The 24,474-nt window shown below is 53.3% G+C and overlaps 1 protein-coding gene and 1 long non-coding RNA gene across 2 annotated transcripts; one reads left to right on the plus strand and one right to left on the minus strand.

Moving 5' to 3' along the window:
• Positions 1 to 222: 222 nt before the first annotated feature.
• Mast1 (microtubule associated serine/threonine kinase 1) lies at positions 223 to 24,397 on the minus strand. Its single transcript, XM_046437189.2, has 26 exons — positions 24,248 to 24,397; positions 22,544 to 22,632; positions 22,052 to 22,127; positions 20,051 to 20,129; positions 17,891 to 18,051; positions 17,432 to 17,507; positions 17,048 to 17,257; positions 15,742 to 15,843; positions 15,523 to 15,655; positions 15,375 to 15,442; positions 10,990 to 11,072; positions 10,692 to 10,900; positions 7,570 to 7,708; positions 7,341 to 7,473; positions 7,039 to 7,204; positions 6,836 to 6,937; positions 6,546 to 6,668; positions 5,927 to 6,036; positions 4,935 to 5,107; positions 4,612 to 4,859; positions 4,087 to 4,293; positions 3,643 to 3,872; positions 3,252 to 3,374; positions 3,027 to 3,163; positions 1,665 to 1,852; positions 223 to 1,563 (listed from the first exon to the last, which is right to left on the minus strand). The coding sequence occupies exons 1-26, from the start codon at positions 24,328 to 24,330 to the stop codon at positions 305 to 307; spliced, it is 4,707 nt and encodes a 1,568-aa protein (XP_046293145.1). The 5' UTR covers positions 24,331 to 24,397; the 3' UTR covers positions 223 to 304.
• LOC131423889 (uncharacterized) lies at positions 21,831 to 22,912 on the plus strand. The gene is made up of 2 exons (XR_009226015.1): positions 21,831 to 21,998; positions 22,737 to 22,912. It is a non-coding gene; the product is annotated as an uncharacterized LOC131423889 (long non-coding RNA).
• Positions 24,398 to 24,474: the final 77 nt, after the last annotated feature.

Consider the following 24,474-nt stretch of genomic DNA (forward strand, 5'->3'; position numbering starts at 1 on the left):
TGACTTTTTCTTCAGGTAGGCATTAGGACACAGATTAGACACCCCATCCTCTTCTCTTCCTAAGGGTCTGGATACAGCTGGTGCATAAGTGTGCTACTCAAAATTCACCTCCCCTTTCCATGGTAGCCAGGACTAGAGTTCCACCTCCAAATGGGCACAGGGGCATGGGGGCTGGCACGTGTGTCTCCCTTGCCAGGGGAGAAAGGGTGAGCCCCAGAGAGCTCACACAGCACAGACGCACTTTATTTATATGTGTACATATGTATAGGATGGCTGTACAGCACAGGACCAACGGCCTCCTTGGCTATGGACCTGGGGGTGCTGAGCTGGATGCCCCTTTTTTGGTCAGGCCTGCTGGAGGCACAGCTTCAACAGGGCACTGGGAAGTCAGCCCTACTTCAGGCTTGGTGCCTGGGACCAGGAGGGAAGTGGGTGGGGCTGGGGGCCCTGCACTGCTGGGTGCATTCTTCGTTGGAGCTAGCATGGGTGTCTGAGGGTCTGGGGAGAGCTTGGGGGAAGCCGGCTTGGAGCGAGTTCCGCTCAGCGTGGTCCGCTCCTCCACCACCTCCAGGACCCAGCGCTCCCTGCCCCTCGGGGCCTCCGGTGCAGAGGGCGCCTGGGAGGTGGGTTCCTGTAAGCCCTTGGAGTCCGTGCCTGGAGGCTGGGACGCCTCTGCTTTGACCCCCGGCCTCACTGGCTCTACCACAATGGGCACCAGGGGCGTGCCAGCCTCTCCTGAGCTACTTCGCCGGCCTGTCTCGTGTTCCTGCACAGGGCTCAGCGCCGCCTTGGCCACCGCCCTTGCCACCCCGCCCGCGCCGTCTTCCGTCTGAACGCTCTGGTGCCGCGTGCAGCCCGGGTCCCGCTCCAGGGTCCGGCCCCCGGGGGTTGTAGCACGGGGAGGAGTGCAGGCTTCAGCCCCGCCAGGGGACTCCTTCTCCTTGCTGGATATCGGTGGCCTGGGAGCACCATCGGGAAGCAACGGGTCTGCGCCCAAGCTCAGGGGCGACTCCTGGCGGCCCAGGCGACGGACGGCGACTTGACGGGTCGCTCCAGGACCCTCGATGGGAGGCGTCTCACCATCGGACTCTGCTAGGCTATGCAGCGCCAGCTCGCCGTGGAAGTCCTTGCGGAAGTCTGGGTGGCCCACCTCAAGGCTGTGTTTGCGCAGTGCGCCCTTCTTGTCGGCACCCAGCGAGGCCCCCAGCTTCTCGGCTGACTGCACGCGCTTGAGGAGCGGCGAGCGGGGAGGCTCGGCACTCTTGGGGCGCGGACGTACGACGGGCGGCGACGAGTGAAGTTTGGCTGGGAAGCTCTGTGTGGTATGCGAGCTGCCTACCGTGTGGCCAGGCAGCGGCGGCGGTGACGCCTGCGTGGGAGACGGCGTGTGCGCCAGTGGCGACAACGGGATGTTGCCGGCTGACTTGCATCGCGCAGAGCGGTACTGGCGATGGAGCTTCGGGGACAAGCCGTGCAATGTGCTGGGCCGGATGTGGTGTGAGGCCGACGACGCCGGCGAGTTGGGTGTGCTGGAGGCCGGCGAGCTGCTCTGGGATGAGGCGCCTGCGTGCCAGGGAGATGCAGCGCTCAGTGAGCAACGCCACCAGTGGCCACTGATAAGCCAGTGCCTCTCTCCCCCGACCCCACGCAGGTGCAAAACTTACCTAGGTAGGCGGAGTCAGGCGTGGAGCGGTAACTGTGTGTGGGAGAGCGCGCTGGCAGCCCATGTGTGGGCGAACCCGGAAGACTGTCGCTGGACGACAGTGAGCGGTTCAGCGACGACAGAGAGCGGCTAGTGTGCAGCAGGTTGGACTGCTTGGTGATCTTCCGAAAGAGGGAGCTGCGCTTCTTGCTGGGAGAAAGGGAGGGAAACACCCAACCTGGATCAAACTTCACAGTCTTGGCCCCTCCCACTTCTGGGCTGCACAGCAGCCGCTGTAATCTCTCTGAGTTTCTAGTACTTCCTCTACAATCAAGGCAGAATTTCCCTGGTCTCAGTCCTGCCTGGCCACGCCCACTTTGGACCACGCCCGCTCGTTGTTGGCCACTCCCAGTCCAAGCTAGAAACACCAATCCAAACAAAACCAACCTCTTCTGGCTCCTCCCATATTCATAGCCCCACCCTCTCCTCCTACAACCCACCAATCAGGGTTAATTCACCTGATGCAGCCTAGTTTGGCTCCTCTCACTCAAATCCTCTCCTTAGTGTCCAGGCCAAATCCATTGATCAAAACAGCACTCTGGGGTCCTAAGGTGTAGTAGCTCAGTGGTAGAGCGCTTGCCTAGCATGTGAGGCCCTGGATTCGATCCCCAGTACCACAGAAAAACAAAAACACCACTTCTATCCCCACCCACCTCACCTAGTTCCTTCAATCTTTCTTTGTATTTATAGCGCTGGGACTGGAACCCAGGGCCTTGCAGAATGGGCAAGCGCTCTACCAACTGAGTCAAATTCCCAGCCCTTCGCTCCTTCAATCTATAAAGAAATCATGGTCATGCCCTCCATAAGATCAGGGAAGGACCACATATACCACCATAGTCCAGGAGATATATAGCCTAGTGTCACAGCTGTCTTGTTGTGTAAGTACATTCGTGGATGTTCACACAACAACGCAATCCCCTAAGGGAGCATTTATTAGAACGACTCCTGTCGTTTAGCCAACATAACTGTATTTCAGGTGGCTCAGTCTTGCCTGGTATGCTCGCTCCTGATAGAAATCTCTTAACCCAGCCTCTTTCTAAACACATCCAACAGAGCAGGACCATCTCCTGGACGCACATGGCCACTTCTCCCTGCTCTCTCTGATCCACATCTGAAGCACACCTGCCTACGACACATGCCTCTCACCCAACCTGGCACTGCCTCCCTTCCTGGGTTTCCCCACTTTCCCAGCCCCTCTTACATTGTTGGTCCCCTTGGCTCTAGTCACCTGCCCATGCACTTCCCTTTGCCTGTCCTCACCTGTGTCCCACCTCCTTAGCCCCTCCTATTGATCAAAGACTGGGCTATTTACAGCCCTGCCCACCTCTCCTGGCCCTCCTTGGCAGAGGGCCGCTTGTTCCTCCTGGCCATTTTGGCCTTGTAGCTGCTTCGCCTTGCGGGGCCAATTCGGATGGAGGTATTTTCAAAGGGTGTTGTGGTCACTGCCACCTTGTTGCCGCTCTAGGGGAGAAAGGGAAGGAATGATCTGCTGGAGAAGGCTCAGGTCTTCCTCACCCTCCACCCAGTGCAGGCCCTACCTTGCACTCACCTTAAGAATAAGCTCCACGACCTCAGGATGCACCATGCCATGCACAGGTTCCCCATTCACGTGGGTGATGAGGTCCCCGGCACAGAGGCCTGCCTCTTGGGCTGGGCCACCTTCCTCCACATGCTGGTGATAGGGAATCCCAAAAGGGCACGATTAACCGGAATAGTAATAAGAAAAGCTCCATAAGTTTATGTGCCAGACACCTGGCTCTACATGCACTATAGTCTTCATAACACTTTATGAAATAGTCATATTCTTCCCATTTTACAGATAAAGAAACTGAGGGTCAGAGAGGTAAGTTAAAGAGGGAGTCACGGGGGATTCTTATCCAGAGGCCTTCTCTCTCCCCTCTCCTCACCCTTGGAAACAAATGTAACCCATAAGTGCTCACCCAAACAATATGGTGGACACTGTAGACATCTGAGTCACCCATGTAGACGCGGATGGCCCGCAGCGTGAAGCCATATTTTTTGCCTGATCGTTGAATGGTGATGGGGGAGCGGAGGCCACTGACAGCAGGTGAGTAGTCACGGCTGGGTGAGGAGTCCCGTGAGGATGGGTTGGAAGAGAGAGATCGTGGTGACATGGGACTAGCAAGGGGTGAGCTTCCATGTGGGTCCACTGCAGACATAGAACCATGGTCACAGGTCATGGCCAATTACCTACAGCTCTCCCAGTATTTGCTCCTCCCTCCTCCCTGTCAAATCCCAGAGCTGACTGTCATTGGTCCATCATGGAGCCAATCACTGTGGACAAGGAAAATGCATTATTCTCATTGGCCTTTCCTGGCTCAAGTGGGAGTAGCTCCTCCCTTGATGGGTGGAACCCTCATCACCTGCAGGAATCATGACAGACAAGGCTGTGGCTGAAGCTGACTTGATGACTTTGCCGCCTGTTCGAGAAGGCCGCTTTTCTACCGCAGGGTCCCCTGATAGCTGTTGGTGCCGTGCCCGGCGTAGAACCAGGTCATTGGTGGCCCTAGGGCCTGATGGGTCCCCATCCTTCAAGGGTGTGCAGAGGTCACCTGGGCGTGCACGCTCAGCTGCAACATAGAACAGGGGGGTTAGAGATAGTCCAAGGCCAGGGACTTCTCACATGCTGTTCCCTGTGCCTGGAGTGCTCTTCCCACTTCTCTCCCCTGCTGGTGATTTAACCGAGGCGGACAACATATACAGTCAGCACAGCTCCTGATACAGAGAAGTCCTCTGTTTCCGAGTCTGTCGCGTCAGTCCAAGCATAGTATCCGGTGTTCCTACTATTAATAAGCATTTCAGGATGGAGTATGAATAGTACTAGGCTCATTAAATGCTCAGTGTATCACCACTGGGGATTGGGGAAGGCAGCAGGAGAGGGGACTCACTGGCCTCAGGTTCCCCGGTGCTGGGAGTGCCTTCCCCTTGAGCCGCCTCTTTGGGGGCCCGAGCATCCAGCGAGCCTGGGGGGTCGGAGCCGGGCCGGGGAGGCCTGCGCAGCCGGGCCTCATCCTCATCCTCTTGGGGGGCGCTGAAGCGGCTGGGCTCCAGCAGTGCCGAGAATCGGCGACGCGCACCCAACGGAGGACTGGCCTCCCCCTCCAGGAAACTGGCCTCCGACGCAGAGAAGCGCTTGCTGCGCGGAGGGGTCGTGGTCAGCGGAGTCACGCCCCTATGCCCCGCCCCCAAACCCATCCATACCCCTGCTCACATCTCCGGAGAGCCCCCTCTCCAGGTCTTCTCACGGAGGGTCAGGCCGCCCAGCCCCTCCCGCTTGCCGGCCACCTTCTCGTCCTTAGCTCCTGGCTCCCGCTTGCTGCCCCCTGCGGCTGCTACAGGGGTCTTGGGCTCATGCTGCGACAGCTGTTCCATACTGCTATACACCTGCAAGGTGGGTAAGTGGTGGCGGGTCTGCCATCGCTCACAAGACAATCAGCTTCCTGACATAGATGCGCCCAAACCACACTTCTCTTCCCGAGGGTCCCTGCCCAATTCTCTCCATATCTGACAATTGGGGCTGGGGTTGTGGCTCAGTGGTAGAGCGCTTGCCTAGCATGTGTGAGGCCCTGGGGTTCGACTCTTAGCACCACATAAAAAACCAAATAAATAAAATATATTGTATCTGTCTACAACTTAAAAAAAAAAAAAAAAAAAAAAAACTACTTAAAAAAAAATCCAACAATTCTTCAACTCAAGCCCCGCCCCACAAAGTTTAGGTCTGCCTAGTTCTAGGCCCCGCCAAAGACCTCAACCATCTGCTCTCTGTCCAGCCAATCTACCCAGGCCACTACCCATTTCGCAGCTATCCTCAACCAGGCGAGGGCACGGCATCCCTCCCCAAGTTTCTCCTCAAAGCTAGACCTTGCTCACCTTTGCCCCACCCTTCGGTCATCCTCATCCCAATCCTAACTGGACCAGTTCAATTTAACCCTGCCCCCACTGTGAACCTCATTCGCACCAACTGTCCTGGTTCTCTTCAGACTCCACTCAATGCCAACAAACCCCTGTACGCCCCGTCCTGACTACCCCAGGCCTCTCCAGTCGCTCACTCCCACCTGCTAAGTAACCTCCCAATACTCAGGCCTTGGGCGCCTGGGGCCCTGCTTCCCACGACCCCTCCGGGCCTCATCCACCTGTTTCCCCAACCCTAGTCCCGCAGCTGGTCTCGCCCTCACCCCCTCATCCAGCCCAGCCTTGACCCACCTTGCTGAAGCGCGGGGAGCAGGAGGAGAACTGGCGGATCTCTACGGGCTCCTCCTCCGTCGTGTCATCTTCGTCATAGGAGTTCACGTGGTGGTACCTATCGGAGCGGGCTGGGGACGGGGGTGACTGTGGATACCGGTCCATTCCTCAGAGTTCCACCCGGGTTCTTGCCGGGCCTCCAGGTGAGGCCACGCCCCTGCCATTCTCGAAGGGGTTCAGGCTCCGCCCCCATCCTGGGTCCCTTCTCCTTTCTGAGAGGCACCACTCCACCCCAGAGAGGCCACACCCCCAGATCCCACTTAGAGCGCTCTGCCCCCTGGCACCCTTCAGAACAGCCCACGCCCCCTCCTTTTGATTCCTAGACAGATCCTCTGACCCCAGCCCAACCTCACAACTCACTCTCCCTGACCGGACTCCACCCCTACCTGCAACCACAGTTCTCACTGGTTCTTGGACTAGCCCCGCCCCACGACAGGCCACGCCCCTTCAGTGTTCCCATTGGCCACGCCGCCTCAACTTCAGATTTCTTATCGAGGTGTCTAGGTTTATCCCAGACCTTACTGAGGTCCTGTCTTGGGACCCATCCTCCACCCAGGCCCCATCTCCTGTTGCCACTCACTGTCGAAATAGCTGGTGTCATCTTCGGACTCCAGGTGGGGGATGAACTCAGCCTTCTGCCTCAGCAGCCCCGTCCAGTCCAGGTCTCGAAAGAAACTGTGTTGCTTCACCTCAAAGGCACCACCTGGGAGGCAAGGCGCTCCAGCAGCGGCTGCTGGCCAACCCAGCCCTTCACCCCATGTTCCACCCCAAGGCCACCCCAAGGCCATGATACAGCCGGGCCTGGCTTCCGGTGTCCTGTTCCTCAACAGGCCCTCAGGCCTCAGCTCTCCTGCACAGCAGACCCCTTACCTGCCCCAAGCCGGACCAAGGGGTTGGTCTGCAGGAGACTGGATATCAGGAGCTGGGCGTCTGTGGGCAGGGCCTCATCCCCCTCAGGCCACAGGATGTCATCTGCAAAGGTAATTGGAGCTGAGAGATCGCTTTGGGAGCCCACGGGCCCCCATCCTACCCATCTACTCGTGCCCCCACCTGCTCACTTAGGAGGCACATACCACTGATGACCTGTCCAAAGAGCTCTTCCGGTGTGTCCCCGAAGAAGGGCACGCAGCCCACCAGGAACTCGTAGAGAATGATCCCCATGGCCCACCAGTCCACTGGCTTGCCGTAGCCCTGACGCAGGATGACCTCGGGCGCGATGTACTCTGGGGTCCCACACACCTGGGGGCAGGCGGTCAGCCCGCTCCCTGGCCGCAGGAGTGGCCTCGAGGGAGAACTGTGCCTCCCACCAGGCCCTGGGCCCCTGAGGTCCTGCTGGGTCACTCCACCCTCGGTGACCCCCACGCCCGCCACACACCTGTTTGTCCAGGAATTCCCGGGCATCCTTCTCGATGTGGCCTTCATACAGGTTGGTGGTAAGGCTCATGAGCCCCATCTTGGAGAGTCCGAAATCCGTGAGCTTGATGTGACCCATGGAGGTGATGAGGAGACTGCAAACACACATGGGGGGCTCAGAGGTGGCTGTCCACTTCACCCCTAGCCTCCCAAGGGCCAGGGAGGAAGGGCTAGGTAAAGTCAAAGCTCACTTGTCCGGCTTGAGGTCGCGGTGCACGATGCCGTAGTTGTGCAAATACTCTAGCGCCAGCACGGTCTCCGCGAAGTACATGCGGGCCATCTCCACCGGAAGCGCCCCGATATTCTTCAGCAGGGTGGCACAGTCGCCACCTGTGGGGCAGAGAATGGATGTGGGTGAAAAGGCGGTACCCTGACCCAGATCCAAGGGCTAGACATGCACCACTGCATCCACCTTGTCCCACGATTCACTTTGCAGATAAGGAAACATGAACAACATTTCCAGCCCTTTTTATTTTAACTTTTGAGACAAGGTATCACTAAGTTGCCCAGGCAGACCTTGAACTTGTGATCCTCCAGCCTCAGCCTCCTGAGCAGCTGGGATTACAGGAGAGCGTGCCACTGTGCCCAGCTTCCCCCCCCCTTTTTTTTTCCTTACAAGAGTTAGACTTCTCTCCAGGTGTATCACCTGGGTCAACTTGTAATGCGGGTTGTTCCAGGGAATAACCCTCAGAATTTTTGCTCTTTTTCTCACAAAGATTGCTAAACTCCTAAATGTAATCTGGGATCCTTGCTCCCCCAGGGCCTGCAAAGAGAGCAGAGCCAAGAAATGAAGAGATTCCTGTTGGAATGGTGAGAGAACCTACATACGGGCACTGAAGAAGGTGCTGTTGATTTTAGATCACATGAACTAGCTAGGAGTGGTGGCACATGCCTGTCATTCCAGCCACTTGGGAGGCTGAGACAGGATAATCACAAGTTTGAGACCAAAAAGAACGTCACCTGAGCCAAATATATTTTTTTCCTTCCTTCTTCTTTTTTTTTTTTGCTTGAGTTAGATTTAGCTGGGCTTCAGACACTGACAAATGAGACTTTGAAGGCAGGGTCCAGGAATCTGTATTTCACCATTTGACCACAATCCCCCCCCCCCCCCCCCCAAAAAAAAAAAAAAAAAAATATATATATATATATATCTCCAAGGATCAAACCTGGGGCACTTAACCACTGAGTCACACCTCCAGATTTTTTAAAAAATATTTTAGAGATAGGGTCTCACTGAGTTACTTAGGGCCCTGCTAAGTTGCTAAAACTGGCTTTGAACTTGTGATCCTCCCACCTCAGCCTCCTGAGCTGCTGAGATTACAGGAGTGCACCACTGTGCCCACCTCCAACTAATTCTAACACACAAATCTGCTGGGAATCACGGTGGGTTGATTTTAAATGATACTTTGGGCTGAGCCATGCTCAGAGGGCCCTGAGTACACACCCCTAGGTGTGCTCAAGCCACCAGAGATCCCCACTGCAACTGCTGCTCCACCTCCTCCTCCATGACCCGGGACTAGTGCAGCTGCCATTGCCCTGGTTTCCCTGCATCTGGCTGCCACTGAAGCCAAATAGGTGTTCTTAAAACATAAGTCAGACTAGGTGAACTCTGCTTAAAACCCTGCGGTGGCTTCCTTTGCATTTGGAACAAGATCCAATGCCGCTCCAGGTGCCAAGGCCCTGCATGCCCAGCGCACCCCGCTCCCCACCAGGCCCCGCTGGCCTCCTTGCTACTCCTCCACACCCACACACTCTCTTTAGGAGACTTTGAGCCAAGAGATCACATTTCCTGGTGTAACCCAGGCCTCAAGGAGACCCTGCCCACCCACATCTCCCTCACCTCCTTCAGCCTATAGTCCTCCTTCCATCCTCATCCAAAATTACCTTGTCTCCACAGACCAGAATGTGAGCTCCATGAGGGACAGGTGTGCTTGTCTGTTGTCCCTCTGTGCCACCAGTGTCTTTCTAGCACAGCATATGCCAGGAGGGGGACAATGAGGACACTTGTTGAGTAACTGGATGGTGGACTAAGGCTTGGAAGTGACAGAGCTCAGCCCTATGAGATGGAGTATTTGTCCTAATAAGCACACTGTGTATGTGATCCAGGGGTGGCGGGGTTCCTACTGGGGTGAATACATGTGAATGGATGAATACACAGATGAAAAAATAATATATATACTGATGATTGGATGAATGGATAAGTGGATTGATGGATGAACTGGTGGGTTAATGGAGGAAGCTGGCCAGCTAGACAGGATAGATAGATAAATAGTAGAGCTATGATAGGTGATTGGTATGGTAGACAATAAACAAGAGTTTAATAAAGAGATTGATGACAGATGATAGTAGATCGATAAATGATAGATATAATAGAGATATAGATATAATAGATATAGTATAGATAGATAAGATAATTGCCAGTGTAATGCAGAGATGGATGAAGAGATGGGAGCTGGAAGGGAAGTTTGGGTGAATAAATAAAAACAGTATATTGACAGATAGGTGATGGGTTAATAAATATATATACAGGTACAGATGGAATGATAGGCGGTGAGTGAGGCGGTGAATACACAGGTGACTGAATGGAGGGCTGGATATATAAAAAGATGGATGGGTGAATAGTAAGCACAAAATCCAGAGCCTCATTACCCTATGGGCCTCGGTTAATAATGTATCCATATCGGTTCATCAATGGTAATAAATTTACCACATTCATACAAAAAGAAAGAATACGCAGTCACAGGAGGAAGTAAAGGAGAAGTATGTGGGAATTCTGTACTTTCCAGTACATTTTCCTGTAAACCTAAAATTCTTCTCAAAAAGCAAAAAGTCTCAATTTAAATAAAGGTGGAATGAGTAAACAAAATTATGAGTGGTCAACAGATGGGTGGTAGAATAAGTGAATGCATGAAGGCCAGGTGGGGTGGCACACACCTGTGGTCCCAGCTACTCAGGAGCCTGAGGCAGGAGGATAATTTGAGCCCAGGTGTTCCTCCTGAGCAACACTGTGAGACCCCCATCTCAAATAAATAAACCAATCAGTGAATAGGTGCATGGATGTAGGGGTAGAGAAATGGAATGTAAATGACTAAATGGAAGGATGGGCCGATGGGCAAAGGACACGGGGTGGCAGTATCTATATTGATGTAATAAAAAGCACATCGATAAACCAGTAGGTGATTGGACAAATAAATAAAGGTAATGAATGGACGGGTCATTGACAAGATGGATCAACAGGTGGACAGTGCGGTGACCGCGGGTCACACGCCCCGGGCAGCCCTCGCGAGCCCAGCAGCCCCGCAGGCAGCCACACCTTCCACGTATTCCATGACCATGCACAGGTGCCGCCGCGTCTCGAAGGAGCAGAACATGCCGACCACAAAGGGGTTCTCGGCGAAGGTGAGGATGTCGCGCTCCACGAAGGCCTGCTGGATCTGGTTGCGCAGGATCAAGTTCTGCTTATTGATCTTCTTCATGGCGAAGCGCTGCCGCGTGTCGCGGTGTCGCACCAGGTATACAGCCCTGCAGGGGGAGAGAGCGAGGACCGGCCATCACCTCCGAGACACCCGGCCTCCGCCACCCTTCCCCCGCCAGAGCCCCGGGTGGCTCACCCGTAGGCACCGTTGCTTATGAGCTTGATGGTATCGAAGTCACTCTCCCCGGGCGGTTTCTTGGCTTTGCTGCTGCTGCGGCCCTGCAGGGGAAAGCAGGAGGTCACCTTTGCCACCATCCTGACAGTGGGACTCCTTGTCATTACTGTTTTACAAATCTGGAAACTGGGGCACAGAGCGGGCAGGTGGGTCTGTCATCCAAGTGCCACAGTGAAGAATTAACCCAAGACTGGCTCTGGAGATGTGTCTGCAACTTCTTCCCTTAGGAAGAGCAGAACACCTGCAGAATTGGTTTAATAAGCCTGTAAGGGCTGGGCATCAGACTAGCAGTCAGAGACAAGGGTTGTGCAGGATCAAGTTCTGCTTATTGATCCCAGAATCAAGATCAAGAAGCCTAGGGATGGAAGGGGAGAATAGGCAAGGGATGGGAGGTAGAGTTAGAGCTTATAAGCTTAGGAAGGTTGCTCAACCTCTCTAAAATAGCAGAAAGGCAAATTCCAACTACCCCAGCAATGATACCACCATTCCATAGCTAGCAGATGGGGGGGGGGGAGGAGAAAACAAACAAACAAACAAAAAACAGAACCAAAGATTAACAAACTACAGATCAACATCCACAGATCAACAGAAATTTTACATCTCCATGTTGGGAGTGTAAATTAGCAATAATGAGGCTGGGGGTGTTGCTCAGTGGTAGAGCACATGCTTAGCATGCCTGAGGCCCTGGGTTCTACCCCCAGCATTACCAAAAGTAAATAACTCTTGGCCAAGGTGGTGCCTGCCAATTTGAGAAGCTGAGGCAGAGGGATCAAAAGTTTAATTTAGTGAGAGGCTGTCTCAAAATAAAAAAATAAAAAGGGCTAGGGATATAGCTCAGGGGTAGAGTCCCACTGGGTTCAGGCCTCAGTACACACCCCCAAAAAAGTACAGCTCCCCTGGAAGGTACTCTGGTGTATATGAGAATTACAAATACTTGGTCTCGGGCTGGGGTTGTAGCTCAGTGGTAGAGTGCTTGCCTAGCATGTGCAAGGCCCTGGGTTCAATCCTCAGCACCACATAAAGATAAATAAATAAAATGAAGATATTGTGTCTAATTACAACTAAAAAATAAATGTTTAAAAAAAATACTTGGTCTCCGATGCAGCAACTTCACTTCCGAGTTTGTGCTACAGATGCTTATGCACATGTAAAAAACTGCTCATGGGTCATGTGTAGCTAAAAAAAAAACAAAACCTGCTCATGGCCAGGCGCCATGGTGCATGCCTGTCATCCCAGAGGCTCGGAGGCTGAGGCAGGAGGATCAAAGCTAGCCTCAGCAAAAGCGAGGCACTAAGCAACTCAATGAGACCCTGACTCTAAAAAAAATACAAACTAGGGCTGGGGATGTGGCTCAGAGGTTGCATGCCTGAGTTCAATCCCTGGCACACACACCTGCCTCCCAAAAAAAGCACATGTACTATCATGCTCATTGCAAGGCTGGAAATAATGCCTATGTTCATCTATAGGAAACTGGTTTAATAAACCTGTAAGGGCTGGGCCTGGTGGTAGAGGCCCGAAATCTCAGGCTAAGGCATGAGGATTGCAAGTTTAAGGCCAGAGTGGTAAATTTAGAGCCTGTGTCAAAATAAAGGGCAAGGGTGTAGCCTCAGGGGTAGAGCTCTTGCCTAGCATGTGTGAGGTCCTGGGTTCAATCCCTGGTATCACCACCAAAAAATATATATGTATCTTGTATGATTCTAATGATGTAGTCTAAAAATATCTGACCCAAAACTGACAGAATTACATGGAGAAATTGCTCAAAACAAGGATTTAGGGGCTGGGGATGTGGCTCAAGTGGTAGCGCACTTGCCTAGCATGCGGGAGGCACTGGGTTCGATTCTCAGCACCATATAGACACAAAATAAAGATATTGTGTTCACCTAAAACTAAAAAAAAAATATTAAAAAAACCAAGGATTTAACATATATTTCAGAAAGCAGCAGGTGAATCAGGCAAAAAGACAGAAAGAAAAGAATAGGGAAGCCAGGTGCAGTGGCACATGCCTATAATCCAGGCCAAGGCAGGAGGATCCCAAGTTGAAGGCCAACTGGGCAACTTAAAAAGACCTGCCCCAAAATAAAATAAAGGCGAGTTGGGCATGTTGCTCAGTGGTAGAGTGCTTGTCTAGCACGTGCGTGACCCTGGGTTCCATCCCCAGTATTGCAAAAGCCAACCAAACCGGAACTTCTGCCAATGCTGTGGTGGAACAGGCGGCGCTATGTGGAGGCTTGCCCCTCAGCCATTTATGCTCCTGATCTGCAGTATGGGCAGTTTTCACCACGCCAAGGTGCCACTCACACGAGGAGCTAGTCAATTTATTCAAAGCTTATGTAATAAGTTGAATGAAGAGTTACCATAGGAGCGAGCAATTTCACCCTTAGGTATGTGTCCAAAAGAACTGAAATCAGTCGTTCAAATGAATACTTGTGTCTACATATTCATGGTAGCACTACCTACAACAGCCAAAGGTGAAAATCCAATGTCCTGTGAGATTGTAATGTGTGTGTGTGTGTGTGTGTGTGTTTTGTTTTTTTGTTCGTTGGTTTGTCCTGGGCTTGAACCCAGGGGTGCTTACCCACTGAGCCACATACCCAGCCCTTTTTACTGTGCAAAATAAACAGACAAAAAAAAAAAGACAGGATCCTGAGAACCTTCAGATGGCTGAAATGTGAGGTTCTGGAGAGTAGTGCCCCTAAAAAGGACATGGAAACTCAACTCAAGTGTCCCTTTCCACATACCTCCTCCTGTTATCTCTCCATTTGTATCCTTTATAATAAACTGGCAAACAGTGAGGATTTTCCTGAGGTCTCTGAGCCACTCAAGCAAATTAATCAAACCCAAGGAAGGTGTCTAGGAACCCTGATTGACGGCCTGTCAGTCAGAAGCACAGAGAAAACCACCTGGAACTGGCGGCAGGTGTCTAAAATGGGCCAGGGGACCATCAGCACCGAGCTTCCAACCCCTAGGATCTGATCTCTCTCCGCACAGACAATGTCAGCACTGAGTTAGTGACAGGACACCCAGCTGGCGTCCCTTGCTGCAGAATGGTTGCTTGATGGTGAAGAGAAACCCCTGCACCTTTAGGTCACAGGAGTCACCCGTGTCAATTGTGGTGTAAGCGTAGGGAAAGAAGCCAGGTGTGCTGGGGCACGCCTGTCATCCCAACAGCTTGGGAGGCTGAGGCAGGAGGATCGAAAGTTCAAAGCCAGTCTCAGCAACTTAGCAAGTCCCTAAGCAACTTAGCAAGCCCTGGTCTCAAAAAAAAAATTTAAAAAGAAGGGCTGGGGATGTGGCTTAGTGGTTAAGCACCCCTAAATTTAATCCCTGAAACAAAAAATAAAATAAAATTTAAATCCTGAAACATTATGCTAAGTGAAATAAATCAGACACAAAAGGCCACGGAATGAATTATTCCATTCCTATGAAATATCCAGAATGGGCAAATCCATAGATTTAGAAAGTGTATCAGCGGTTGCCAGAGCTGGAGGAAGACAAGAATGAAGGCTGACTGCTTAATGGGTGTGATGCTTCTTTCTGAGGTTATAAGAAAGTTCTGGAACTAGACAGATGTAATGGCTTACAAAATTATAAATGTACTAACTGCCACTGAATCCTCCATTCTAAAGTGGTTGGGGATGCAGTTCAGTAACATGCATGAGGCCCTGGGTTCCAACCCCAGCACCACCAAAAAATTAAAAAAATAAAAATAAACAAAATGGAAAAAATGGTGCATTTTGCTAGGCATAGGGGCGGCGGCCGAGTTCCCAGCCACACAGGAGGCTGGGGCGCGGGGGCAGGAAGATGGCTGCAGCCCAGGAATCAGGGTCAGCCTGGGCAGCACTGTGAAACCCTGTCTCAGAAAGAAAAAGGTAAATTTTATGCTAGGTGTATTTTACGGTGATAAAAGGCCCATGGGGAGGGCGGTTGTGGCTCAGGGGTAGAGCGCTGGCCTAGCTGGCCTGTGCGAGGCCCTGGGTTGGGTCCTCAGCGCCACATAAAAACAAATAAACAAATAAAGGCATTGTGTCCAGCTGCAACTAAAAAAAAAAAAGAGGCCCATGGGGCAGGGGCGTGGTTCAGGGACAGAGCACTGGCCCAGCGCTCTGTGGCCCTGGGTTCCATCCCCAGGACTTCCTCTGGCCAAAATAAAATAAAATAAAAATTATTTTTTAAAGAAAAGAAAAAGGGCAAAAAGCTCATGGAGGAAGAGCTATCTCAATGCCATCCTACAGGTGGGGAAACTGAGGCTCGCGGTGTGTGAGGGACGTGGTCCCACGAGACCCCAGAGGTCCAGCCAGTCGCAGGCAGAGAACGGGCAGGGAGCCCGGGGCAGGCGGGGGGCCTACCTCGGAGAGCTCGTCCTGCTCTGGGGTGTTGGAGCCCCCGCTGTCCTGCTCCTCCAGGTGGACCACGTCTAGGGACAAGAGAGAGTGAGCCTGGGCGACCGGAGGCCAGGCCTGCTTAGCCACCGCGCCCCGGGCCTCCCGCCGGCACCTGGGAAGGGGTCGCGGGTGAGGCCCAGCTGGCGGATGATGTAGCGGGGGATGTCCGTCTTGACGAGGTGGCCCTCCTTGGCGTGTCCCTCGGCTGCCTCCAGCAGATGGTAGAACTCCTCTGGGTTGAATTCCTGGGGAAGAACAGGGCGGGCTCGCGGTGGCTTCCTAGAGTCCCCACCCCAGCAGCGCCCCCGTCCCCACCGGCCAGCCCCCTCACCAGGCACTCCAGCAGCCGGGCAGGGCGCGAGATGATAATGAGCAATTTCTTCACCAGCTGAGTGACAAAGGCCACCTCCAAGCTCTCCGAGCGTTCATAGGCCTGAGGTGGGGGACAAAAGGGATTGGGACTCACTCACAGGCACCCTGCTTCAGCCAGGTGCCTCTCCCAGCCCCACAGGGTGAGAAAACTGAGGCCCAGGCTACACAGTAAAAATGATGATAATAATTATGATAACAATAATATTAATGATTACAGAAAGCACTGCCCTAAAACCTTGACTCATTCATCTTCGGAACAGTCCTATAGCTGAGTGTGGTGGTACGGTTACTCAGGAGGCTGAGGAAGGAGAATCAAAAGTTTGAGGCCAACCTCAGCAATTTAAAGAGACCCTGTCTTAAAATGAAAAATAAAGAAGGGGCTGGAGGTACAGTTCAGTGGTAGACCATGTACTTAGCATGCACCCCCAGTACCAGGGTGGGAAAGAATGTGTAAACTCCCTTTTTTATAGAAGCACTGAGGCACAGAGTCATTAAGTAGTGGGGCAAAAACTGCACAGCAAGTTAGTGATGAGCTGAATGTGAACCTAGATGGTCCAGAATTTGTGCTCTCAAATCCTGTGGACATAGTGGCAGCAGATGGATTGAACCTCAGTTCTGACACCTAAGTGGGTAATGACATCAATGTGCTGCCCTTCAGGACTGAAATTTCCCAGACTGTCTTCCCACCTCGGACCTGTTCCCTCTGCTCAGCACACATTCCCTCTATCTCTTCTTACAGCTGCCACTTATTATTCTTGTCCCAATTTCAATCTCACATCCCCAGGGAGGCCTCCCTGACACTTCGTCCAGCTGTTCCCTTCTGTTCCATTCATAGCCCTATGCGTCAGGTGACATCATCACATTGCTTGATCTGTTTATTTCTTGTGCATCTCCAGCACCAGGATTTCGGCGGGGGAGGGGGTGGAATGTTTATCTACTGTGTTTCCAAAGCTCCAGCACACAGTATGGGTGTTCAGCAAATGCTATCCGTGATCATCGACGGGGCATTATTTAACCGACACACTGATTAAGTATCTACTGTGTGCTGAGCATTTGAGTCAAGACCTGAAGGAGGTGAGGAAGGTTAAATTCCCGCATCCCGCATCAGACCTAGGGTGGGACCACGTCCTTTTCTTCTACTCCGGAATCCTCAGCTCCTCACCAGCGCCTGGCAGGTGGTAGGGGCTCCCTGAATGGGGCGGGGCATCGGGCCTGATCTGAGTTCAGAGCCTGAGATGGTGGGGCCGGCCTCCGCGCACACTCACGTCCTGCAGCAGCTTCTCCAGGTTCTCCTGCAATTCATAGAAGTAGACGGTAGTGATAAGACCATCGCGGGACTTGGTCAGGCAGTCCCGGGCCAACTCGATGATCTGGTGGTGGATGAAGCTGAGCACACCGTCGGCCAGCGGCAGCACGCTGTCAGGTTCGTAGGCGCGGGCAAAGTCGCGCAGCTTTTCTTCCATCTGCGCGGTGGCCTGCGGGAGGGACCAAGACAGGGCGGAGGTCCCAGTGCCAGGCAAAGCCCTGAGGCTGTCGCCGCCGAGTCTGTGCTGTGCGCGCAGGCCACCAGGGGGCGCGCGGAGCCAAGGCGAGCGAGCAAGTGCCCCCGCGGGCCCGCCTCCCCTTGGCCTCCCAGTGCCCGGTCTCACCTTGGGGAACCGCTCCTTATAGACATGGTTCATCATCACGATTTCGTTATCGTAGGAGGAGGGGGAGCGGCCGGGGCTGTGGGGAGAGAAGCCCCATTCTGTTTATCCCCCTGCCTCCGAGCCAGTCCTAGATCCACTTTATTTTTACTGTATTTTAAATATTTTTTGGAACTGGGGATTGAACCCAGGGGCACTCTACACTAAGCCACATCCCCAGCCTTTTTAAAAACTATTTTACTTTGCGACAGGGTCTCGTTAAATTGCTTTGGGTCTCGCTAAATTGCTGAGGCTGGCCTCGAACTTGCGATCCTTCTGTCTCAGCCTACCAAATCGCTGGGATGACAAACATGCACCACCGCGCCCAGCCCTAGGTCCACTTTATTTTCTGGGGACCTGGGTCCCTCAATGCACAAGTCCCCAGACCGCCAGCTTAGAAGGGGGGAGGGGGTGCCTTCCTACCTGAGGCTCCGCGATCGGGGTCGCACGGCCGGGGAGCGGCGGCCCCCATCCTCGTCGGTGATGCTCTCAGTGCTGCCGAAGTGTTTGGACAGGAAGTGGAGCTCGTCCACGGTGGGCTGGTAGGGGAGCTGGTGCAGGCGCTCCTGGGAGGAGCAGGAGGACTAGGGGGAAGGGTGGGGTCGGGATCAGCCACTGGAGCAACCACAGTGGGCTGAGATGAGACACTAGACAAGGCCAGGTTCACGCCATAGATCCTGACCCTGGCCTTATGGTTTATGATCCTTAGATCCCAGGGACCTGGTTGGGACTCCTGGCAACAGTCAGGTGAACAGAGACAGATGAGGCCACTGGCAGAGACATGGAAATGGCTCCCACCTGAGTCCTCCCCTCTAGATCACAAGATCCTGCCCCATCTGGCCCTGTTTCCGGTCACTGCCCCCTCCCACTCTCCCCCTTGCTTGCTCTGCTCCTGCCATACTGACCATACTGACCTCCTTGATCCTTAAGCAAGCCAGGCAGGCCCTTGCTTCAGGGACTCTGCACTGGCTGTCCCAACGTCTGGAACATAGCTGCTCAACTCACACCTTCCCCTCCACATCTTTGCCTTAATGCCGTCCTATCCCATTTTTACTGCTTTATCCCCTGACATCCCCTTATTATTTACTTGTTACTGCTGTCTATTCCTCAAGAACAGGGGTTTGGCCCTATTTGGTCCCTGGTGGACAAGGCCTGGCATCAACTGGGACAGACCCACAATCACCAGTGGGGACACACAAGGACATCCATATGATTTGGCCTGCATTCAGAATAGGCTTTTTTATTTTTTTATTTTTTTTTAGTTGTAGATAGACACAATATCTTTATTTATTTTTGAACCTGGTGCCTCATACATGTGAGGCAAGTGCTCTACCACTGAGCTTCAGCCCCAGCCCTCAGAATAGGCTTTTTAAATTTCACATCACCCACTCCCTGCTTAAAACTCCTCATATCTAGCAGGGTGTAGTGGTACCTGCCTGTAATTCCAGATACCTGGGAGGCTGAGGCAGGAGGATTGCAAGTTAAAGGCCAGCCTCAGCAATTTAGTGAGACCCTAAGCAACTTAGCAAGACCCTGCATCAAAAAAAAAAAAAAAAAAAAAAAAAAAAAATTTTAAGGGTTAGGGAAATAGCTCAATTGTAGAGCAGGCCCTGTGTTCAATCCCTAGTGTCAGGGGAAAAAAAAAACTCATCCACATCTATTTTTAAAAAATAGGGGCTGGGTATGTCACTCAGTGGTAGAGAACATGCTTAGCACATTCCATGGAACCCATGTTCCTGGGTTCCGTCTCCAATTCCACACATATAACAAAGGCATACTATCTGTGAACTACTAAGTGACAATTTTAGGTTGTTCAAACTGAAATTTTACAACAACTTAATATGAAGCAATATAGTTGTTCTAGAGTTTCTCCATTGGATTTAGAATAAAATCCACCTCTGTGTTCTGGTCCCAGAAAGATTGAGGTCACTGCCTGTATCACCTCTTTCTCCCTCTCCAACCCAGCGCTCCACACAAGGCTACTTTCAACTTTCCAAATACAGCAAGTTTTCTGTGGCCTCTGGGGTCAGCACAAGCTGTCCCCCTTCCTGGAACAAACTTCTCCCTCTCTTCCACCTGCCAAACTCAAGCTGACACTTTGTCTTGGCTTCAATGCCACCTCTTCCAGGAAGTCTTCCATGAAGCTCCCCCAAGCTGAGTCACATGCCCCCCCCCACCAAATGACAGTCACATGATCTTTGTCTGCTCAACAGCATACCAGAGACAGAAGTAGGAAAAGGGGCAGATGGAGAGGATTTTGAGGGATTGGGAGTGGGGACTAGCAAATGGGTTCAGGGCAAAACCTGTGGCCTGGCTGTGGCTGGCTGCAGGCACCTGGGCAAGTGGCTTAACACTGAGAGTTTGAGCCTCACCATCTACAAATGAGTTGGAGCTGAGTAGAACTCCCAGGAAGGTGCGCCGCCGGGGCAGAGACCAGGGCTTTCATGGTGGGGACTGCAACTCTAATAGATGGACAAGTGGACACCCGTGATGAACAGAAAGTGCAGCCTGGGTGCTGGCCTGGGCAGCAGGCTACAGGTGGAAGGGCCCCTCACCCTGCAGCCACCGCACCACCACACTCACCGAGACGGTGGAGCTGGGCGTGTTGGTGCCATAGCCAGATGAAGGGAGCGAGGCCAGTGACCAGCGACGTCCATCCGCCCTGGAACCCAACCGAGGTGCTCAGAGGCCACCAGGCCCCATAGGTCCCCCATTCCTTGAGGAGTGGGAGAAGCCACTAGCTATGGCCAGGGCAGGGGTGTGGGACTCTAACTGGACTCTGTGACTACTGACAGCCCTCGGCGTTAAGGGAGCCGCGAGGTGGTCTTCTGGCCATGCAACTGCGTCTTCTCAGAAGCTCCCGTCTCCTCTGTCCCTCCTCGTGATCCTCCCTTGCTCGGTTTTATCCCCACACCAAACAAGCCCACCAGGGGGGACACCAGGCAGACTGGAAAAGCCCACCTAAGGAAGTCAAGCTCCAGGATCTCAGAAGTCCGCCTCTAGGGAAGCTCCTCCCTGAGAGGCAGAGCCTCTACCTTCTCAAAGGAGAAGGCCCTCCCCACACACAGCCTCACTCCCAAGCCTCACACTCTCTGAACATGCACAGGGACTCCCACCACACCCTCAAGTGTTAGTGTGACTAGTGTGGTCAAGTTCATGGACTTACAGTCAGTCATTCTTACTTCACACACACACACACACATATGCACACAAGTGCACACACACATGGTCCTCAGCACACTCCTCACTACATTCATCATCCTACATATGGACCCAACTACACATGCAAGCACAGACATTCACTCATATACACTTGCAGAGACCCAAGACACACTCACACATCAGCTCACACATACTGTACATTTGCACATTCATGCAGAAGCACATCTAAGACTGTCTTAGTGCAACACATTTAAACTCACACAGCCGCATGCTCACACACACACAGATGCACGTTTCCATAGATACATGCAGGCGGCGTGTGCTCCTCACATCTATGTGCTTGCTCACACACGCATTCACACTCCCAGTTCATATACTCTCCTGGAGACACTCGGGGGGTGCACCTCCACACAGTCACACACAAGTTCACACACACGGATGCACATACCCAGGGAGGCATGTGTGGGCCCATGTGTCCTCACACACACACTTACACACAGCCACATAGACGGCACAGTCAATGGACACACACAGTCCCATATTCCTTCCTCCCCACATGCCCTGGCTCAGCCCACCCACCATCCAGATGATCATAGCAGGACAATCCTACAGCTTGGTCCTGGCTCCCTATTGCCTTCACTTAAGTTCCATCCCCCCCCCGCCCCTGTCCTCCAGGGAGTTGTCCTCTGTCCCCACCATTCCTGTGACACCTGCCCCAGACTTCATCAGTTCTCTGCCCACCCCACTCAATACTAAAAGCAGAAAGGTGTCATTCACCTCGAATGTGTAGCTCCTAGCACATGCTGGTGTTCAGACACCGGTTTTTTAGAATGAATAAAATTCAAAGAAAATGAGACCCGCCCCGACTGCTGGTGACTCCCCAAAACTTTCTCCAAAAAAGATGACCTTCTCAACCTCCCCCAAAGGCCCCCAGAAAATTAATTTAAGGTTGCAACACAGGCCCTCAGAAAACCTCCCAGGGAAACCTGAGTCCTCGCGTTGGGACCTGGAGAAATGGCCGGCCATAGCCACCCTCCCCCACCTCAGAGACCAACTCCCTCCATGGGCATCACGCAGTCTGCGCTTGCGCACCTGGTCTCAGCTACCCTGTCCTGTTGCTATGGAAACAACCGGCCAGGAGCCGGGCTGGGGAGGAGACCCTGGGCCCAGAGCGCGCACGCGCTCTCATGCTGAAGCAAAGAAGGCCCGGCACCCTTTCCCATTCAAGATCAGCGATTGGCCCCGCCCTTTAATAGGCCCCGCCCCTCAGTCTGGGCGCTCCTTTCCGCTGGGACCTTGGGGCACTCCACTGGTCCCCTCAAGCCTCAGATCGGGTAAATTAGGAGGAGAACAGATGGCGACGCAGACGGTGCGTGGAAAGGGCCCTGACAGGGTTCTGCGACCCTCAAGGGAGGGACTCACCTTCGGGAGGAGGCAAATGAGAAATGGGCGGGGGTATTGGGAGAGAAGTTGCGGGGACTGTCCAGGGGGCTGCTACCTGTTGTGGAAAGAGAGGATGTTTTTGGCTTGAGGTGTGGGGCAATTCCCATCCGGCCATCTAATAACCAAAGAGGGTTGCAAACAGCAGCCCATCTCCTTTAGTCTAGTCCCACCATGTATGGTAGGCCACGCCCCTTTGGTTGTGGCCCCGCCTCTCCAAACATTTTTAGGTGGAAGGTTTAGTTTTAGTTTTAACCTTCATCTGAGATGACCCCGCCCTTTAGCTATGGCTCCGCCTTTCATGCTTTTCACTCCACCGACTGACCACACCATTACAAGATAGCCCTGCCCCTTGTTCAATCCGAGTCCTCCTCTTTCCAGACAGCCCCTGCCTGCGGTATGGCCATGCCCCCAAAACTAGGTCTCTTATAATCTGGTCCACCACACCCATCAAAACTGCACCACTTGTCTCACCCAAGTGGCCCGGCAGTGGGGAGTGGGGTCGAGGCAGCGTAGGTGAAGTGCTGGTCAAGATGAGGCTTTTCCGGTTACTGGTGCGGCAGCTGTGGGGAAGGTGGGGGGGGGGGGGCGGACAGAATGCAACCCACTGAGTTCCTGCCCATCCAGCCACCCTCCCATCTCAGATCCTCACTTCTCTCCCATCCAGGTGTGTTTGAAGATGCCCCTGGAGGACTTCTTGGAAGAGGAGGCAATGGAGGCCTCTGCAGTACCGTGTGTGGCAGGGGAAGCACGTGAAACCTACTTGAGACACTCCCAATGTAGATTATGTGTGGCCCTCTGGAACCCAGTGTCAATTACAATGTGACAGTCATGGTGATACCACTGATGATCCTGGGTGTGTGTCCTTGGCTCTGTGCTTGACATTCAAGTGTGTATCCATGTGTGGGATCCACTGTATGAGTTCAACATTGTGTGACATTGTGTGCATCCAAGAGTGACATCATGTGTAACCCAATTGTGCTTTGAAGGTCTATGTGAGACAGTATGAACTTGACTTGTCCATGACTATGTGTTCTGTACAATGCATGATGAATGAGTTCATGTGTTTAAGATTTGGTGGAGCATTCTGAATCTTTGCAAGATACTGGCCTGTGTCTGTGTGTCACATTCACCATGTCTGGCATCTTCTGTGTGTGAGTTTAACATCTTGTGACACTGGGCATGTCCAAGCATGTCATCATGTATGACATTCCCTGATGAGTCTTGTGTGTGATAAAGCATGGTTTTGTGTGTTTCTCTGTCTCTGCAAGATTCCCTGTGTTTGTCCTGATATCAGTGTGACACAGCAAATGACATGACCGGGGATGATATCTTGTGTTTTGACATCGTTAGGTGCATGAATGTGTCATCACCACACATGTATCTGTGTGCATCTTGGATAGCAAGACTGTGTTTGTTAATGGCGATGCTTGTGACACACATTTTACTAGGGATACTTGATGTTGTATCTGTGGATTTACGAGTCTATGTGTGACACCACTGATGTCCCGTTTGTGCATGGCTTTGACCTGTGGCTGATGCATGCCTGGTTGTATGGCTGGGTATGTGTGGCACCTCCCGGCATATCTGGGCCACTAGGGCTGTTGTGTGTGTATGTGTGTGTGACATCATGTCCTGAGTGACGCTGTGTCACTATATTCAATGTGAGGCTATATTGGGGGGATCTGAGCTATGATACAAGACCCCCTTTTCTTCTGCCTTTCAAGACACCAGCTCCTGAAGAGGGAGCCCCCAGCCCCTCCACCCCCTCCACCCTCAGCCGCAGTGACTGAGCACATTAGCACGTCCAGGAGCACGCGGCATGGGAGTGGGGGGAGGCCAGGCTGCGGCTATTGTTCTGAGGGTGCCAAGCCCCCCACCCTCCCCTTCTTTCCCAACACCCACCAGGCTGGCAAAGCCCGTAGCACCAGAAGACAAAGGCTCTGCAACCCCCACCCGGCCAACCCCTCCCCCTGCGGCCATCTATCCAGTTTGCAGTCCCCCTGCTCGGAACCCGCACCGCCCAAATTGAATCCCATCCCGGCGGGAAGGCGAAGCGCGGACACCTCTGGCGCAGCTGGACCGGGAGCAGCATCCCGGGCCCCGCCCTGCTGCAGCAGCCTAAGGGGCGGCTTTACGCGGAGGGCCGGGACAAGGTCTGGGGGTTCGGGGGTCTACCTCTTGGTGCGGCGGAACATACTGCCGCCGGGGAAGGAGGGCATCGAGAAATTGGAAAGCGCGGTCCAGAGAGAGTCAGACATGACCCGGCGGCGGCGACATGGTGGCAGGTGCGGCAGCAGCAGCGACGGCGGCGCGGGGAGCGAGCGCGTGGGGCGGAGGCTGGAGCCGCAGCGGCCAGGGGGAGGGCGGGGGAGGGGAGGGCCCTGCGGCTGCAGCCGGTCGGG

Source organism: Marmota monax, unplaced genomic scaffold (genome assembly GCF_021218885.2).
Source record: "Marmota monax isolate L192 unplaced genomic scaffold, Marmota_monax_Labrador192_F-V1.1 WCK01_AAM20220418_F8-fsc00021, whole genome shotgun sequence".
Classification (NCBI taxonomy): domain Eukaryota; kingdom Metazoa; phylum Chordata; class Mammalia; order Rodentia; family Sciuridae; genus Marmota; species Marmota monax.